General features: G+C 41.9%; 1 protein-coding gene across 1 annotated transcript; it reads left to right on the forward strand.

Moving 5' to 3' along the window:
- The first annotated feature begins 8,525 nt into the window (after window positions 1–8,525).
- col10a1a (collagen, type X, alpha 1a) lies at window positions 8,526–14,276 on the forward strand. Its single transcript, XM_083683553.1, has 3 exons — window positions 8,526–8,602; window positions 9,095–9,236; window positions 11,989–14,276. The coding sequence occupies exons 2-3, from the start codon at window positions 9,110–9,112 to the stop codon at window positions 13,833–13,835; spliced, it is 1,974 nt and encodes a 657-aa protein (XP_083539679.1). The 5' UTR covers window positions 8,526–8,602; window positions 9,095–9,109; the 3' UTR covers window positions 13,836–14,276.
- The last annotated feature ends 1,855 nt before the right edge of the window (window positions 14,277–16,131 follow it).

Genomic DNA, 16,131 nt, shown 5'->3' on the forward strand with positions numbered 1-16,131 from the left:
GTTTAGCCACAACCTAAGCAGCTGCCGGGTTGCGGATATTCATGGTTTGGCTGATAGAGGGGACACTACCCAGCAGAACCGCCATCTTGGGAAAACACATATTTGATCACATTTTATTTCCTTTTACTAAATGACCACTTTTGAAAGACATGGCCATTTAAAAAACGATGGCGAGAAGGTCCAGACATATTTTGCATCCACCTATGTGCTCTGAGAGAGGACCAAGCAGTGGTTAGAAACCACAGTCTCATTCAACCACAAATAGTTGAATCTTGACCAAATGTAACTTGACCAATGTATACTCTTCAGGAAAAGCACCCGCTTTGGCATACCAATATTAGTGCAGTATTTCTTTCTGCCCTTACCACTGAACCACGAAATGCCACATTTGGAGATTTTGTTTGAAATGCACCACTGCAAATAGCTGACAGAGCTAACTAACCAATTGGAAGCCCCATCAAAGTCTTTTGACCAAGAGTTGTTGGACCAGTCTTTTCCCTAATGCCAACTGTGCCTCTACTTGCCATAGTCCTCTTTAGACAACTACGTATTATATAGCCATGCTAAAGGCCTAAATGCTTTAAATCACCAATGCCTAAATCACATAAGCCAAATTGGTAATGCTTTATAATAACTTTCATTTATAAGCCCTTTATAAACCATTAATAAATAATGAACTCACTATTAACAAATTAATAACACATTTAAAAAAATGCTTAGTGAATTATTAGTAACTATATTCATGAACACATTGCAACAATTCACCCTTTACAAACATTTATAAAGGTTTATAAGCTACTTGTAGTCCTTGATACATATTTTGTGACGTCCTTACTGACAACGTTAAGTATTCCTCATATTTTATAAAAGATTTGTAAATACATTCCTCTGAAATTACTATAGATGTTTATTCTTTGAATAATTTCAGTTACATTTGACATTGGAAAAACAAACATTTCATTAGCTACCATACAGTCAAAAACCATCACCAAACACAAGAAACTAACTGTCGGTTTCTAATGTAGCTAGCTCATCAAACCTTTGATAACACAGTTCCACCACTAGCCAGTTAACAAACAACATAAAGGGGTTTGATGCAAGGATAACTATCTAGCTAGCTACAGTCCTCAAAATAACAATGTTATGTCTCGGTACAGTTAAACCATAAAGTTTATGTGAAGTTTCCTTGGCATGGCAGCTGCGTATTAGCTACCAGCTAGCTTGTTAACACTATTGTTGTCAGTAGCCTTTGTGCAGGGATAGGGTACTTCCAGTTGGCTAATCATCAAAATAAAAGCAATTTCAATTTATTTTTATTTTTTTTATAAAACATTCAAAAATAGATATATTGTACAGTTGGACTGCTAGCTTCTGCTACATTCTGCTGGTTTTACAGGACTCAGAAGGTAAACAGAGTTAAGGATAGATGGTACACAAATTATTTGTAACACATGAAAAACACTTGGGGAAACATTTATGTTGTATTTGTAAATGATTATTAGCAAATCATAAATTAAAGTTATAATAAAGTGTTACTGCTGAAGTGTGTAGGTCTTTCTTGAGTTTTATCATTCTAAAATAGTGGAGATGTGTATGTTCTTTTGGGGTTGTGGGGTGGAGGGACCAACAGAAGAGTCTCTGTCAGGAAATAAGGTCAAAGACCAAAATAGGCATCAGCAGTCCTGGAATGGTCTTCCAGTAAGCTGTCATTGTATTTAGACCTATATACATACTGCAATTGAGGAGAAAACCGAGGGAAGTGACGTTCTAATTATTATGTTGGGAGGAAGGGAAAGTCTTACATGTGGATCGCCATGGTTAACAGGTCTTCAGTGGCGGTTAGTGAAGTACAGCTGGTTTGTGCTGAAATTACAGAGTGGCGCTGATTCATTCTTCTTTCTCTCTGTTTGAGACTACTTGGCTTGTTTAAGGAGGGACAAGCCCATATATTAAGACAGACTTTCCACTGACAATCTGTTCTCATCAAAAAAGAAACTCTTTTTGTCTTCCGTTGTAACAGTGGTCCGAGACCACCTATAGAGCCATGATTTACTGTATGTCAAATAGTACTCAGTGGTGTTGAAGGTGAATAGCCATTCAGATGTCATTACTGACTGTATGAAACAACTAGACCACCCACTATGTGCAAAAGATGGCATAACAATTTGGAAAAAAATCATTGAAGTATTGCTGTACATCAAGTACCACATGCACAATGTGCCAACTAAGGTTTTGTCTTATTGGTTGCTTTGGGGCCTGCCTTTCTTGCATTCTCAGCACAAAGTTGTTTGATTACAGGGAATGTAAGCTAACCCTTTTAATCTACTGAATTAAAAACCATATACCATGTACACTTTTAATATTAGAATATAAACTTTTGAACAGCTCATTTCATACAAGTAGAGGTAATAGCTCCTAGATTAAATCTTTTAGACTTGTGCTCAACCATGACTTTCAATTGTGAAAACATTTAACACCACTAGCACTTTTCCAACAACGTTCCTCCATGGCTTGAAACTAAAACACTCTTGCAAAATATCTGGCTGATACTGTAAAATAAACATTCCACTTGTCTCAACAGTTCTTATATTGGGCCTCAAAGTATCAACAGTAAGTGTGTCTGACTGAGACAGACTCACCCAAAGAAGACTATTGGTCAGACAACTTTAACAACGTTTCCGTACGGTGGTTGTCTAGAAGATAGAAACATACTAGACATGCTGAGCTGAGGACAGTTTTCCAATGCCACAATCTGAGGCCATGTGAGACACAAAAACATACAAATAACACGAGAGCACCACCCTTCAAAATATCCTGCAAATATGAAGAGCTTGGTCAAACCAAAACCCCAAAACAAACAGATCACAAAGCTGACCATAGTGATCGTGCAAACCCTGTCAAATGAATCCGCCATTATAACTGTATTTTTCTAGATTTATTTCGGGTTGTTCTTCTCTCCTTGGATAACCAGTAGCAAATTCCAAAACATCAGTGACACGCAACCTTTTGATTCTTAGAATAACTTATGAACCTTTGCAAATATCAAGATCCTTTTGATGTCTTTTTCAGATCCTGCTCCTCTCGATAGACAACTTAATTAATACAACCTTCTCATTTTTTTTAACCATATTAGAGACTATCAGACAAAGGGCCAATTTCATTTGAGACATACTGTAGCTGCAAGCGAACTGTTTCCAACACCAGTCTGAGTGTCAACTCCCACACAGCTTCTAATGGTAAGCCACCAAAGTTACTACAGACCACACAGAATATAGCCTGTCTCAGTATTGTAGGAAGCGTACGCTGAACCCTTGCTGGTTTCCTGTGACAATGGCTCTATATGTGTACAGTAGAACAGATATGTGAAACATGTGGGCATGGGATCACTTTTTAGCACCCATAATTTTGGACAGACTTGTCTGGTCTCAAACACAGACACACATTATATGTCTTAACACAGCGTTGGTGTCAAAACACTCTCACCATGAATCATTATGGTAGGCCTACGGTGTAAACTAAAGCATCTCCTCTGGAGAGCAGGATGATAGTGTCTCGTCTAAACCTCCTGTCTGCACCATCACATACTTTAAGGCATAGGAAATGGTGAAAGGTCTACATTTTAAAGCATGGATGTGTAGACAGGAAAGTGAAATGAATTTGCCTATTGACATAATCCATCAAATGTAGCCTACTGTATGCATTAAGGATCAAAACAGTGCAGACATAATCTGAAAAGAAACTGACCCAGATTTATGAGATACAATACAGTTGGATAAAGTTGAATACCATTGTATTAGTCCATTAATTCTGAATTAACTGAGATGTAACCAAAAGTCTTATACAGAGTAGCTTTGATTTCCATACTGACTGCTGAATACTGGAGTTTTTTCACACTGTTTTGCCGTGAAATGGCTGAGATTATCCAAGCAGACATCCAAACCTGTAATTTCCATAGGCTTGATGTCTCGGATTAGTTATTATCCCTAAATACAGGACTCCACCACCAACACTTAAGTGCTGAAAATCTCATTAAGTTGGCTTTATTTAACTTTGATAACCGTAAATGATTCCACAATAAGCATGTACTTTTAGCTCCCCTTGCGTCATTAAGACTGTCTTCTGTTGGATTGGGAATTTCTGAAAACAAGCCGCAGGAAATCCAAAGAACACAGATAATGGTAATAAAATGATTAAAAACGGGTTTTTTTACAGAAAAGCCCTATCACTTTTCAGGAGTGGTAACATGTGATTTGCTTTGGTTGGTGGGTTAGCTAAGAGTATTAAAAAAACACACACAAAAAAACCGCATACCATAGTTTGGTGAGGTGCAGGCTGGTGGGTTTAAACTTAAATGAAAGAAAGAGTGCAGTACACTCTTGCTCCAACATTTTGACAGCAAGCTGCCTTATTCAGGGTTTCAAACCTGGTGTGGCTCTTTTTCTTTCCTTGTATCTGACAGAGTGCCAGTTTTGGTACCTCTTAGGATTAACAGTGTACAACTGAGGCCCCTCCATCAAGATACCTAAATAATAGCATAACCTCAATATCCTCAAAAAAAATTTGAGTACTGAACTCACATCTCAAAGTTAATAATTATCACAGTCAATTTCAGTGGTTCAGTCAATAAAAAATTCTGATGTTTTGTGATAACTATGAATTAGCAGGGTTTGTCGTTTTGTGTTTCAGTCCCCATGTTTCTGTGAACCTCACTTCTGAGAGCTGCTCTCCACTTCCAACTCCTTTTGGGTATGTGTGTCCTCGGGACCCTGTAATTTCTCCACCAATCAGTCACAAGGGCCCCCATCAACCCTTCCATTCATAAAGCTGAAAGTAGCTCTTAGTGGTACATTGAGTTTATTGAAACGTTAAATCTGTATACCAGCCATGATGGTGTGTGTATCTTTAGCCTTAGCCCTTAGCTCACGTGTTGCTGGGTTAGGTCTCCCTTACATCAACTGCCAATTATGTTCTCCTCTTGGGTGTGGGAGCGGTCCGGTCAGCAGCAGGGTAATTCAGAAACATCAGTTCCTGGGCAATGGAGCGTACGAAAACAGACAAAATGGGAAGAAACCTCTTCTCCAGACACTGTTATCATCCCACAAGTCGAAACACTACCAGTGCTGTCAGCAATATTGTCTCTCCTGAGACTTCAAGGCGACTAAGACAATGGTCTTGACTCTTGATCCGTCCCTGTGTGTGTTGTGTATTACAAAGCAGTACCAGAAGCTCCTCTCTCTAAGGACATTGGTTGGAGACATCTGGATTATGGTCACACTCTTCCCACTCCTATTCCTCACCATACTGCAGTATCTTCAATATATCACATTTATTGTTGATGGGGAAAGATAGTATAAAATACAGTCTGGCCCAAAATGTCACAAGCATATGGATGCACTTGATACAGAAGCATGTGTGCAGCAGTTAGAATGAGGAATCCGTCCAAAAAAGCGGTATTTAACATTCTCTTTATGTCTTCTGTTGTGGAACATTTTTCAATAAACAATTTTCCGAATTTTTCAGTAGCCAGTAAAAGTGTTGGTATCATATATCACATCTCTGAAGTGACAAGAGATTTTAATGTGGAGATTTTACAGTGCAACGGTATGAGACAATCAGGGTTACGTCATTGACTTTCAATTCTACGGCAGTTACCCTAATCCTTAATGGTTATTACAATGGAGGAAGGGCCACCACATCAACTGTGGGAGAGTAATGAGTTGAGCAGAGGACGCAGAGGGCAGTCGTGCACTTTCATGGTCATATAACGTTGGATTCTACCATCTAGCTCGAGGACATAGAGACCTTAACAGATGCATGCAGTGTAGCATAGAGAATGGGATAATGCTATGTTGTGAGGATATAAACAGCAACCACTTTGTACTGTTAATTTGAGCCCACCTCATGCCAAGGTATACAGTTGTTCCAGGGCACATTTTGTAGTGCTTTCTGTGACATATGCTTATATATACTACCATGCAAATTAAGGGGTGTTTTTTCAGATACGGGTGCATCATCACAGTCCTCTAAAGATCAATCTAAAAACAGAAAATGCATTTTGCGGCACTGTGGTTTTGCAATGTTTTAAAAAAACAACAAAATAAACTGGAATTATCTGAACCTAGAAACGTATAAAATCTTGACTCCACCCCCCTGTAGCTCTGTTATTTAGCTAAATCTGACTGGCGCGGGGATGGTCGGGCCTCTTTTGTGGGCCGTAAACACAAACAGTTTGAAATGATATGGTATAGCCCAGATATATCAGTTTAGGGGGCAACGGAAACACATGCTGGGTTACTGGATGACGCCCCAATATACTGGACCAAGGTATGCCTACAGTCCAGGGGAGGCTGGTGGAGGTAGAAATCGGAGGGCGGGCTCATTGTAATGCACGTAATGGAATGAGGATTGGTATCAAACATTTCACAGCCTTCACAACACATGATAACTGACTTGAACTTCTTCAACTGTTCTAATGTCAATGGGGGAACATGTATGAACAGAATGAAAAACACGCTTGGCATTTAATGATGTCTGCCTGATTGTTGCTGCATCTAGAATTCTAGACTCACACGTGTCTAATCTAACATTCCTTTTGGTCTCATTACAGTGCCTTAAAAATGTGACATTTACACTTAATCTTGGAAAGTTTTTTTTTAGGTGTTTTTTTTAGGTGTTTTTTTTCTCCTTTGATAGGCAAAAGTGAATTAAATTATCTTTTTGATAGGGAGGACATGCTCGAACAATGCTTGTCAACCATGATTAAGTATTATAACTATAAACTGTGCAAGGTAGCACTTTGGAAAATTACAGATAATTTGATCTAATTCTAAAATTGGAAAAGTTCAAAACGATGTTCTAGGAATGTTTAATTATATGCCTGGTGGAAGGAGTCTTTCTGTGTCACGTGTAATATAGAAGTCTTCCACAGAAACTTGGTAAAGTTGGTCTTTACCCCCTTGGTCTTTACCCCCTCTTTACATCCCTGATACAAATAGACACAAAAACACACAAACCAGCCAAGCAATCAACCATAAATGCTACTAAGTTCAAAAAGATTCAGGACAAAATCTGTATATTGAGCATCCTACACATCGTTTATGGCCAACATGTGTGTTACAGAACATATTATTATTTGGGTGTATGCATTTCCTATGCGGCTAGGGTCAAATTGAGAAATTACAGCGAGAGGATCCCAAAGTAAGCAAGACAAGGTGGAGGGTGAGGATGGATGGTAATAATGGAGGATAAAGCTGATGAGGAAATACTACAGCATGACAGTCAATGGCTATAATTGTAGGAATAGGCCTGAAACCTCTGATGATGTATACATGCTGAGGAGGCCAAAAATAACAACAAGCGACCACAGTGGCCAGGCCACTTCTCAGCACCCCACACTGATGTACTACAGCAAAACCTGCCCCCTTGTGTTCAAGGTCCGGTACTGCAGCCTCTGGCCAGCCACCACACACTACACTGCATTCACCAGAGATAGAAACAGGTCCAACACAAATGTCTTTTCCAGTGCCTCTTTTATTAGCTGATTCGGGGGTGAAGCACTTACAAAAATACACAAGTCAAGGGCTATAAACGGCCTGAAATAGTGTATGAAATGAAAGGTTCACTATGCTCGGCCAAACAGACAAGCTGACCAAACAGTGTCCAAGCTGCTCTGTTCATCTCAGGGTGAGAGCCAGGCTAAGTGTGTTTACCCTCAGTCAGGTATAGTACATTAGGCCTAATCATAACTGTTGAAACATCATCATAATAATGATAATAACTGTATTTGTAAAGCGCTTTTCATACATCATGTCAATCTGTCTCCACCTAGCCAGGCACCCGTTCCCTCTTGACCTTGTTTACGTTGTGATGGCAGGAATGGAAGGTGTCCCAGACAGTCAGGAGAGGTAAAGGGCAAACTCAGACACAGACAGGCTGAGGAAGATGTAAATTGGAGATGTGTCTCCTATCCTCAATGGCATCTTTGTGAGTCAATAGTTCCACTATAGGTGCAACCAAAAGCCAGAGTTGTTTTTAGATTTGTTTTGAATATCTGGATATTTTGTGTTATTTAATTTTTTATATTTTGGGTAGTTTGTGGGACTATGCAAGTGTATAATATTTCATATACATTTTCAAATGATGATATTGAGAGAAAATGTACAATAGCTTGATAATCTGGTCTCAGCGTGTGAAGAGGAAACTTGAATGAAAGTCTATATCATCAATAACACATGCAATCATGAAAATAACTCTCAAACCAAAGTCTAACTTACTTTTCTACACGTTAGTGACTAAACATGATTCTTTTGTAGTTAAAATAAGTTCTAATCATGTGTCTAAATATTCAAAGCAAATAGGCATCCTGATGTGCCATGCCTTCATTGGGCAGATCTGCCTGCTAATTACAGCCTACTGTAGCTCTGAGGAAGGAGGTACTAGTGTGGTGGGGGATTTTTTTTTATGATGCGAGGGGCAGATATGGTATAAATACCCACATCATTGTACAGAGAGGCATCAGTTCCTCATCCTTGCTCCTCCTAAGGATATACAGCAGCAGCAGGAGCAGTAGGAGTTTTACCCTTTCTGGAGCTGAAGTGTGCCGGTATGTCTTTGTTTTCTCTACCCTCTCTACCCTCTCCATCTCTGGGGTAGTCAACTCTAGGCCTTGCCTAGGCTTGAGTGGCTCTTCTGCTACTGGGCTGAGCTTTGGATGGGGCATGTGAAGGAGACTTTGGCTCCTGGACGCCCTGAGCTGAAGAGCCTGGTGCTGGGAGAGCTTGAACAGGCTGAGGGGATGCTGGATGTTGGGACTCACTATTCAAATGGGTCCTACTCTGTTAACTGTCTCATGTATCTGTGTTGTATCTTAGATACAATCTATCTGCACTTATCTTTGTAGAATATAACTCTGTAGAATATAACTAAATGTTTGTGTTTGTGTGCAGTTCAGAGAGAAGGAGGAAAGTAGCAAAAAATGACATTGTTTAGCTGACTACTTTCACTGCTGACTACTTTCACTGCAGTTTCACTGTTTTGGCTGCAACTCTGTCATGGTAGACAAGTAGTGCTGAATCTCTCCATGTTTCTCTTGCAGATTAAACCTCTGAAAATGGAAATAAGAGTAGTAAGCATCGTCCTGCTCCTGGTGGGCTTGGCAGCGGCAACTGGAGAGAGATATGTAGTGAAGAAGGTGATGAAGGGGCCCCAGTACCAGCCCTACTCTGTGAAGAGCCACGGTAAGACACCAGCATCCTATTCTACAGCTCCTAGTTTAGCATAGAGAGCCAAGTGCTGCCTCTGACATTGCTCTCATATAGTCACAGATGGTCACAATGGTCAATGGCAAAACATCTTCATATTTCTACATCAGAAACATATCAGATAGTAAATGATGTATTTTGCCACTTACCACCAGGGTCTTCAGCTAAGGATTTAACCTTCAGTTGTTGCATGGTGACACTTTCACATGCAGTTTATCCTGGTGTTCAGGCAGCAATACTCCACTTTGAAACATGAGCCTCTTCTAGCTGGAAGGATAAGCAGGGCAATGATTGGCTACAAGGATATGGATATTCATCCAATAGCTTGGTGGTACAGGCACTGAACATTTGCATGCAAACAATGATGTGCCATTGCACTCAACTACAATTTGTTTCCAGTGGGCACATATTATTGTGCCAACTGTGATGCTTTTGTTTCAGTTATGGTGTTTTTAACAGAGTTGCCTGTAGCTTTGTGACACTACAGTTGATTTGGTAAATACATTTGACTGGTTTATCTGACAATCTCTCACCACCTGTGGCAGGTCTTGAGGTGGATTGTGCTGGTTAACATGTGCCATGATTTTAGTATGGCCAGTGTTGCTCAGATAGAGAGCAGTGGTTCATTACTCCAAACTGTGGGAAGCCTCAGATGCTAACAGCCATAGCTAGCTACAGAATGTCTTTTCACTGCTCTGTGTGAATGTTCTTATGTTGTGTAGAACAGATAACACTGTATCTCATTTCAGTCATTTGTGAAATGCCCAAAGCTTTATTGTAGAGTTCTAGAAAATATTATCCCACTAGCAATATTACCAGTTGAGATATGAACATGTCATGTTCTTGATGCATTACCTACCAGTTATTGCTTCACTGATCTGCTTCATCTTACTGATTTATAAGCTTTGTCTTACCTGGTGAACGGTCAATGCCTCACTGCAGGGAAACTGACACATTAGACACATTAGAATGGAGAGATTTGTCTCATTTTTAGCTTTCAAGGACATCTGTTGTGCATCAAACAATCTTTAGCCCAACAACATGAAATTAATTTTCCAAAGCAGATGGATTATTTCATGTTTGTGCACTTGATGGAGCCTTATATAAAGTAGCTATATGCATTCCTACCATTAGCATACTTCCAAACACTGTCATATTCAATTGAAAAATAGTTTAACAAACTGTGTACCCCTTGTTGGATTATTTTTAGTTTAACACTGACAATTACAGTCCAATCACCCAGAAATGTGGTTGGTTTGGGTGTGCCTTGCTAGAAGTAGAAACATCTGTTTTGATGTATCTAAACTAGGCCTCCACAGTTGACCAAGGAGAGCTGCCTTTTACACTCTAGCATGGGACCACATAAAGGCAGCCAATAAAGAACGACTCCCTCGCATTTCATGCTCACTTTTGTCCCCATAGTTTAGAAACTGTCTCTCTTCAGAGGACATTTCAATCTATCTTGGCCAATGAGAAACACAACCTCAGACTTTTGCCCTTCTGTGTCAGCAGAAGATTTGATGACTGGGCAACATTCAGTTTCTGTGCAATTTCTACCTCCAAAGTTTATTTCATCACAGCCAATATTCAGTTGTAAACACAGCCTTGAGTAACTGTGAATTAATGCACTAGTGGTTTAGAATATTTGCACACAAAATGACATCCATACAGGAATCCATTATTCCAGTATTGGACATTTAAGCAAAATTTCTAACCTGTGGTTGATTGGAAACCAATGGCCACACCTTCTATTCATGATCACAAAACTCTGGATCAAGAACAGCTCTCCAAAGTATCTTGTGACAACAATTTTGTTATTAATATGTATGAGGTCATTTGTGAAACAAAACACAAAGAAACATGAGAGTGAAAAACATTTTGGTATGGATGTGATTTACTGGAGCAATTCCAAATTGTTTCATGCTGAAGATTTAGCATTGAACATTAATTTGAAAACTTAAATGTAAACGTAACATTTGCAAGATGCATACAAGGGTATATCCTAAATCGAAAATAACTAGACTCACTATCAGGAACAGTAATATTAATATTAATAATATAATAATATTGTGGCTATTGTTAGTGTTACAAGTTGATAACTGTATTTGCGTAGTAAAGTAAAGGTAAAGGCACATTCTCCAGCTCCAAAAACTCATGGGGCTTTTTCTATCACTCTGTATAAAGTTATTAATGGCAGCAGTGTACACTATACATTTCAATAACTTCAGCTTTAAAAGTGCAATCTGTAACTTGAATCTCTTCATTTCAAGTGCTGCCCCTGCATACCAGCCCTTTTTGGCTCCTTGCAATTGCCTGAATGGTTTTGTAGTTCTCTGAGTTTCCAATAGGGAACTGAAAATCACAGATTGCACCTTTAAAACGCATTCAATTGTGCCAGCTTCTAAAATCAAAAAATTAAAAACAAGAGAGAGGAAATTAGACAGTGAGCTAAAGCAAATGTGGCTAATTTAACAACATTGATACTTTCATTGTCACAATTTCTATTGCCTGCTGGTTATTATTATAAAAGAGAATTTGCTCTCAATTATTTACTTTTTGCAAGTTGAATAAATGTAGCTACCAGTAGACAGATAGCATTTCACAGACAAGGATAGTAAACTATTAATTGCATTGAGTATTCACTATTAATTGTTTAAATTACTGACAAATGCCACTGAAACACATTTTACTACAAGATTAATGAAAATTATTGTTATTCCTCCAACAGTGGTGTCAGTGGCAGGAGAGCCTGGTTCCCCAGGTGAGCCTGGCCCCGAGGGCCCAGCTGGCCCTCCTGGCGCCCCAGGTGAGGATGCTGTTGGTATGCCCGGAGCCGAGGGACCCGCCGGACCACCCGGACCTGCTGGTTACGCCTCACATGGCAAACCTGGCTCCCCAGGTGGGTCCGGTAAGCCTGGTATCCCTGGCGCTGCTGGACAGAATGGAGACGTGGGTGCCACCGGTCCTCAGGGACCCAGGGGAATGCCCGGACCTTCTGGAAGCCCCGGACCTGCTGGCATCTCTTCCACTGGCAAGCCTGGGTCATCGGGTCTGCCTGGTTCAATGGGACCAAGGGGGGAGACTGGTCTTAAGGGACATCCAGGTGTGCCCGGTCTGTCAGGAGCTAAGGGAGATAGGGGAGTGGGTATTCCAGGTGCACAGGGTGAGCAAGGGGCTTCTGGACCTATGGGCCCAGCCGGTCAGCCTGGTCTGCCCGGAGTTGGAAAGCCAGGCAAGACAGGATTCCCCGGTGAGGCAGGAAAGTCAGGTAGCCCAGGTGTGGATGGAGCCTCTGGTGCCACAGGACCCCAAGGTCCCAAGGGCAACACTGGTGCCCCTGGTGTAGGTATGCCCGGTAAACCAGGTGATAACGGTGCCCCAGGTATGCCCGGCGGAGCTGGTCCTAAAGGCCACCAGGGAGCCACTGGAGCCACTGGTGCCCCTGGTACACCTGGTTATGGAAAGCCAGGTGCAAACGGAGCAAAGGGTGAGAGGGGAGTCGTAGGTAGCTCAGGCACCACAGGTCAGAAGGGTGAGGCAGGCGCAATGGGATACACCGGAGCTACTGGTGCTACCGGATCTATGGGTCCCGCCGGTGCTCAGGGTGCAAGAGGTTTCCAGGGAGATACTGGCGCCACAGGTGCCAAAGGTGACACAGGTGCAGTGGGACCCCAGGGACCCAAGGGATACAGGGGAGACCAGGGAGCACAGGGTTTCGCAGGCAAGCAGGGTTTCCCCGGAGCAGCTGGCTCAGCTGGCGCCAGAGGAGCCCCCGGAGCTCCAGGTATGAAGGGTGACACAGGCCACACAGGTGCCACTGGTGCCACAGGTGCCACAGGAGCTGCAGGTGCTAAAGGCTTCCCTGGGCGCAATGGTGAGGCAGGTTTGTCTGGATCCGATGGTGCCCCAGGTCCCAGAGGACCCGTTGGGCCTGCAGGCTCCGCTGGCGCTAATGGCCTTAAGGGCCACCCAGGTCTCCCTGGCACAGCTGGCCCAGCTGGATTGGCCGCTAAGGGAATTCCCGGCCCTCAAGGTCCCCCTGGCCTCCCTGGTGCTGATGGTCAGGATGGTGTCTCTGGCCCTGCCGGACCCCCCGGCCCACCTGGTGCCCCTGGTGAGGTTATTTTCGAGAAGAGCATGGCTATGGGTGAGATCATGGTCCCAACTCTGGTCAAGACCCCCATGTCTGCTTTCACTGTCTCCCTGGCTAGTCCTTACCCCGCCTCTGGTACCCCCATTAAGTTTGACAACGAGGTGTACAATGCCGAGCGCCACTATGACACCAACACTGGGCTGTTCACCTGTGAGGTCCCCGGCATCTACTACTTCTCATACACCATTCATGTGAATGGGGCCCATGCTCTGGTGGCTCTGTACAAGAACGACCGCCCTGTCATGTTCAGCTATGACGAGTACAACAAGGGTTTCCTTGACCAGATGTCTGGTAGCGCTGTCCTTCTGCTCGACGCGCATGACACAGTCTACCTTCAGATCCCCGACGATGAGGCCAATGGTGTCTTTGCCGCCGAGAATGTCCACTGCTCTTTCTCTGGGTTCCTTATTGCTTCAACGTGATACCGTATCACCCAGTAACCGCACAACAAAATCCGCAAGCTATTTCTCAAACAAGTAAATCTCCCAGTTTGTTTTTTCTCAACCAAACTCAGACAGGTAGTTCAGTCTCTTATTTGAGGAATAGTAGCATCTCGACTTGAAAAAATCCAAGAAATGGGTGCTAAGAGGAAGGAAATAATTTATGTTAACAGGTTATCAGGGATAGGAAAGCAATCAACAGTTACCAATGATTCTGAAAATGAGTGGAGACAGCATGTGAAATTGAGGTGTTATTGTCGCTGTGTTGTGTCCTTTGTTCACTTTCTTCCTTTTTCATTTTTGTTTTACAGCAAGTGATTCTTATGTTTGTGTATGTCTGTTTTTTTGTACAACCTTGTTTTTGGCGATCAATAACCTTATTAAAAGTGCATGATGACTTTCTGTTCATCATGTTGTACCTGACTTCCTTGTATGTGACTTGAATATTGTGAAATGGCTATGGTCAAATTGACCATTAGAAATTATGCAAGATATAACACACCAACAAATACTGTCGTACAAATACAAACTGTTTACCAACAACATTGTTATATCCCTCATGATTCATTATGTAATGTAAAAAGCATAATGACCAAAATAAATGATGTCTTAAGAAATGTTTTGTCTGAGTGGGACTTTTTTAAAATGGGTTTTCAAACACTGAAAGGGCAAATGTAGCTTCTCATAAAATAGATTAGTCATCTAGAAATCATAGCGGGGAAGTAAATGAATCAGTATCATACACAACTGCACTTCATACTGATGCATACCAAAATAATTAATTCTCAAATATGCTACCATGAAATGATTACTTATAATGTGAAAAATAAGAGACATTTGAAAAAAGCACGCCATGACTGCACAACCTACTCAAACACCTACTCTTTTATGTCGGAAACTATAACTGTAAAAAACTGATTGTGATTTATATATTTCAAAATGCATCCAACATTTCTTTTGATATCCATAATTTACATTGATACACAATGACTGTTACACCAGCAGCAAGATTCATTTTAGACTATCAATATTCTCCTCAACTCTTGAAGGCACATAACTGGACACACATCAACAAAATGTACTTCCTTTTCAGGGTGAGGATTCCTTTCACTTTTAGACACATCATCAGAACATAAAACATTCATTTGGACTCACTGTAAGCAAGGCCCGTGCTGCACTATGTCGGGAGACAGGGTGGGGATCTAAAGAACACAGCCGTCCCCACATGACAGACTCTGGTTAACAGCTGGTGGCAGCCACAGTTTACAGAACATATTTCTCCCTATGAGAGAGAAGGTGTGTGTGCTGAAAATAGTTGGTTGGCTGGGGGAGGCAGCGGAAGGTAGAGGGAGTTGGCAGGGCAGATGTTGTTTCATCCTCTCTGGGAACGAGAGGGGGTGGTTAGGTGAGGAGGCCAGCAGACAGGCACATAGACACAGCAGAGGGCATTGGTGGCTGGAGGAAACTGGGAACTTGCTGCCACAAGCCACAAGCAGCTAAGAGGACTGGCATCTTGAGAGAGGCTTGTGGTGGTGGAGTGGAGGTGGAGTGGAGGTGGGATGGACAGGAAGACAGAGCAATGCCCTTCGTGTAGTGGTGTTCGGACAGTGGTAGGCACCATGGCTCGGTCCCAATACCCTTAAATAGCCTCCTGCCCTCATCATCTGTCTCTCAAATGCACTGATCTGAAAAGACTTGCATGACAAAAGCAAATACCATGAAAAATGATCCAGTCCTTTCAACTATTACTGGTTGATGATAGCAAAGAGCCAAGGAAGCTATTTTAAATAGTTGGGACGCAGCCAAGAATCTGCATCCTTGTGAGACACATACAGGCACGGGCAGAGGTGGGAACCGCAAGCCTCAAGATACCAGAACGGACGCCCGGTCCAGGGAGTGGGGACAGGAATATTATGCATAAAACACACCCTTCTTGTGGTGGATGGATTTGCGGTAGAGTTAATCTGGGAGCAAAGCAAATGGATGGTTTTAAACTGGGCTCAAATACAGCTGTGGGAGGCTGAAAACACCCTCAAGTGGTGACTGCTGCCCTCTCCTTATACTTAGAAAGCATCTGGGTTTTCATGAGGTTTGGACGTCGTAGAAGCAGCATGCTCCCAATGTGTCAGAGGCAAGCAAGCATACCCATCAATTTGAATTATTTCTGCAGTTGTTTATTCCTAAAATATGCAATTACACCTGAAGGCATCATAACATTTCTTTTTAAAAAGCTGCTGTGTTTGTAACTTGAACAGCTTTTATGGAAAACACTTTAAGC

The sequence above is a fragment of the Argentina silus genome, assembly GCF_951799395.1.
Source record: "Argentina silus genome assembly, chromosome: 13".
Classification (NCBI taxonomy): domain Eukaryota; kingdom Metazoa; phylum Chordata; class Actinopteri; order Argentiniformes; family Argentinidae; genus Argentina; species Argentina silus.